Genomic DNA, 4257 nt, shown 5'->3' on the forward strand with positions numbered 1-4257 from the left:
CGTAAAGTTTATAAGTCTTTTTATTGGTGCCTGGCTTCGATTTTTAGGGCTAGGGTGGCATCTTTTGAAGATTAGAAATGAGCTTTTTTAAAGAGTAAATGTTGATTAGCTTTACAAGCCTCTTAAATTCAATTTCTGACAGTACATCGTATACACTGGTTCTTCAGAGTGTAATGAAAATAGGGAAGTATTTGGAGCCATAATATTATCCTTCACACATTCTTGCCCTTTCAAAGATGTGTGAAGACAACCCCAGAGAGAATACACGTGTTGACTAAAGCCCTTTGTTCAGTAACGCCACTCACCTCGTTTTTCCCCCCCGACCAGGAACCGTAGTGCTCCGTCTCCTCCACGATTTCATCACAGGCCTTCTGTGAGAAGACTGGGAACCAGAAGACATCTGGGCAAGGCTGCGACACACACACACACACACACACACACACACACACACACACACACACACACACACACACACACACACACACACACACACACACACACACACACACACACACACAATGAGACCACTGAGAGCTGCAGACTTGATTCACACCTTCACCTTGAGCTCGGCGGGCTGTAATTTAATCCCTGAATGTTAAAAACAGATGTCGGCGACATTATGTCATTCTTTCACTTTCTCTCAGTCTAACACAGATGCAAACGAATGAAAACAAACCTCCTCCATGACGTTCTCAGTGAAAATTCGAGAGTAGTTCGAGTGGATGTACTTCTCCTTCCAGTCCTGCAACGAGAACACTTTTTAGTTTGGACTTCTTTTGCTGACCTACATACCTCCGAGAGCTAATCCCCTCTCCCACAGGGCAGGACCCAGCGTGATAAAAACAGTAGTGAGTCACAGAGCCTTATCAGTCAGGAGTCTTATCACGCTGAAGTCATTACCTCACTATCGTCACACATCTCTAATCCTTCCATTATGGATAATAACCTTTACAGGTGGCGGCTGTTTACCTCAGCCATTCTGAACAATAATAGGTTTCTTTGTGTAACGAGAATAATGCGAGATCATAATGACTTACCGTGGGGTTTTCAAATATCTGCCACAAGTCATTGTTATAATGAGAAGTGTTATAATTGGCTGTGGAAATGAGCCTCCCAAAGTCGTGACGGTTTGTTATGTACATGAAGAGTCCCTGCAGCAGACGGGGGGGAAAAGTTCAGTCAGTTTCACACAAAGTTAAAATCTCTTTAATGTCTCACAGGCAGGATTTCTAACAGATACATGCACATCAACGCTCTGCAGGTAATAGCCGTATTATGCTAACTCATCAATGCTAAGCACTGGCATTAAAACTGACAAACCGTTACTCGTGGCAAACTACTCTAAAGCTTCATTTGCCCAAACATTAAGTATGATTTAAGTGTATTTTAACACACTGAAATCAAGTGGGTTGAACTTGGATAGAACCAAAAGAGGTAGATAAATAATCTAGGATTATTTATGGGTTTGGGTGGGAGGGGAACAGGACAGGGTCGGGCAGTGGGGTGAGACAGGGGAGAAGCTTGGGATGAAGCAAATCCAGGAATAATATTCCCTCTACAGTGAAGCACGCTGTGTTCGGGGGGGTTTAGACTCTATCAGACTAGGCTTTGAAGAGAATAGTACTTTTGTTTTCTTAGTGCATGTTTCCAATTTATGTACAAATTAAGCTGTGATTGGGGCCAGATGGTTCACACGAGTGAAAGGAAATGTGGTTTGAGCCTAGTCTGAGATCAGTCGGTGTGTTCAGGGAGCAGCTGGTTACATATGTTTCCTGTTGGTTTGGGGTAAAGCATCAGGACAGGGGACTCCAACCTTCTCTCTACTCCATCTACTCTTGGATGCCATTGAAAACACAGGATATAAACCAGGTTTTTAAACCTTTTTTAGCTTGGACAAATATCAGATTTTAGACCTAGACTAAAGCATATGTCAACATCAATTTCCAAGGAGCTGCTAGGCACCCTGTTTTCGTATGTAAGCATAAGCAGCAACCACATATTGCATTTGATATGTAACTGCCAAATCTGAAGTAATGCTAGTTTTCCTTCCAATGGAGAATACAGAAATTAAATTGTTCTACTGAATACCTACACTTTTACAGAATTGCCTGTAGACAGGGCCAATATATTCTCATTCGGTCACATTGCTTTTGCAAGAGTCTGCCTGAAATGAGCCACTGCTTGGAGTGGCTCTTAGTTGCTAACCCATTGGAAATGTATGTTTCAGAAAGCAGAATAATCAAAAACAAATGGAGAACCTTTGGGGGCCTGAGCATATGGAATGATTCCGGAGAAGGGGAGTCTTTTTCTCTGTGACTGGTCTAAAATAAAGGAGAAGCATTGGGTAAATAACAAAAATATCGTTGCAGAATAAGAGACAGGGTGACTCATGAAATATTTCACGTACATGCGCCTGACAAAAGAGCAAGGTTCCCTCTGAAGCTGATGTTTTGGTGGGTTAACATGGGAAACAGGCATGCTGGGAAAAAGACCAAGCGATCCAGATGTACACCAAGTTTGGATCAGACATGGTGGTTGTTTATAGCAGATGACATGTGAGTGATACGAAAACCCAGCTGGAGGATCAGTTTATAAGGGAAAAGAGACAAGACAATCTTTTTTAAGCATGGCTGTGTGTGGACACGAGCAAGAGAAAGTGAAGGATTCTGGGATAGAAGTGGAGAAGAGAACATGAATGCACCATAGAGCAACTGTAAACAGAGGTGGTTCATGCCTTGACTTTAGACAAAGACATTTCAAACCACTCATACTTGCCAGACTTGGGTTTCCGTTGAAGCGTTGACTTTGTCAGGGTAGCAATGCATCGTCTAGTATAAATACACCTCACAGTAGCTTTGCCTTTCATGCAGACATGTTCTTATAAACGCTACACCACTATAATATCTGATTCCGCAAATCCCTGAAGATGGAGGTTGAGTTTTCTTACCATTTCTCTGGAATTTCTACAAAGAGCCATATCTGGGTCTAGTTTCCCCAGCACAAAGTAGTTCCTCTCCTTCAGTTCATTCCTCAAGGTGCTGCCTTTGACGAGGTATACATGGGCCATGAAAGGAATGTTCCACAAACCCCTAGAAACACCAAGACAGAGAGAAGATGTGTTACATTGCTGTTCAAAGTGGCATTTGTTGTGCTTTTTGCTGAATCCCGAAGCTATTCATGACTGCAGGTGTATTAGAGGACTTGTTAGAGGACTATTTGGTAAAGTAAGGCAGGATATCAAGTGTTTTGAAATACCTTTTTAATCTTGTATCTGTTCGGTTAACATGAGCTGACTATTTGGGGGAAGTTTGGTTCGCCCTCAGTTAGAGATGTCCCGATCCGATCGCGCGATCGGGGATCGGAACCGATCACGTGATTTTCAAAAGATCGGAATCGGGAGAAAAAAATCGGGGATTGGGATTTAAAAATCTTTTTTTATTTTTTTTTAAATACTTTATTTTATTTTTTTAATTCAATGTTACAAAACAAAAATGACCATGTTCAAGTCTTGAAGTCATCCTGAGGCCTTAGTTTTGGTTTCAAATTACACAACATCATGTATGTGTTGCTTCTTTGGGGCTTGTTTTCATAGACCTGCTTATTTCTTTCTCTCAAATCTGGCAGAGTGGGCGCAGTGTCTAATTGTAGCAGTAAGCTAACGAGTACTGATTTATTTTGTTTTGATCCAATGCTGCACAACTGAACTGATCCAATGCTGCTGTGAAAGAAAGAAGCTATATCCATGTTGGATAGAATATCCAATTTAAATAAAAAAATAACCTTAAGGGACAACTTAAATGCTTTTTTTCCTCTTGATGCATTGCATAAAGATCGGATCGGGAAAAATCGGTATCGGCAAATTGTCAAAATCAAATGATCGGAATCGGATCGGGAGCAAAAAAAGGTGATCGGGACATCCCTACTAATCATAATTCAGATAGAACAAAGCACAAGATAAGGAATTGTGTGACTAACCCAATGCAAGGTTTATTAGAAAAATAACCATTAGTATTTGATTTAGGCATTGTTCCCAAGAGATAAAGCAAAAAACGATATATATGTTAACACTTTTCTCGTTGTTAATATTGACTATATTTATATGTGTTGACTTTACTTTAAAATAGCAGATCTCTGTGACCGGATATAGTTCGGCTTAGTGAACGTGTGTCTCTTCCTTGGAGGAGCAGCATCGGCCGGACTCCACTGCTCCTCCGTGCAGAGAGTCTGCAGCGGTGCGTGTCAGCGACGTGCAGTCTG

General features: G+C 41.4%; 1 protein-coding gene across 1 annotated transcript; it reads right to left on the reverse strand.

Moving 5' to 3' along the window:
- Positions 1-305: 305 nt before the first annotated feature.
- LOC104942832 (procollagen-lysine,2-oxoglutarate 5-dioxygenase 2-like) lies at positions 306-3089 on the reverse strand (the record flags this gene model as incomplete). The annotated part of the gene is made up of 5 exons (XM_010768135.1): positions 306-410; positions 677-742; positions 1038-1151; positions 2259-2321; positions 2948-3089. Coding segments are annotated over 5 exons (490 nt in total), but the record flags the coding sequence as incomplete, so codon positions are not given.
- Positions 3090-4257: the final 1168 nt, after the last annotated feature.

The sequence above is a fragment of the Notothenia coriiceps genome, unplaced genomic scaffold (assembly GCF_000735185.1).
Source record: "Notothenia coriiceps isolate Sejong01 unplaced genomic scaffold, NC01 NC01_scaffold00005215, whole genome shotgun sequence".
In the NCBI taxonomy this organism is placed as follows: Eukaryota; Metazoa; Chordata; class Actinopteri; order Perciformes; family Nototheniidae; genus Notothenia; species Notothenia coriiceps.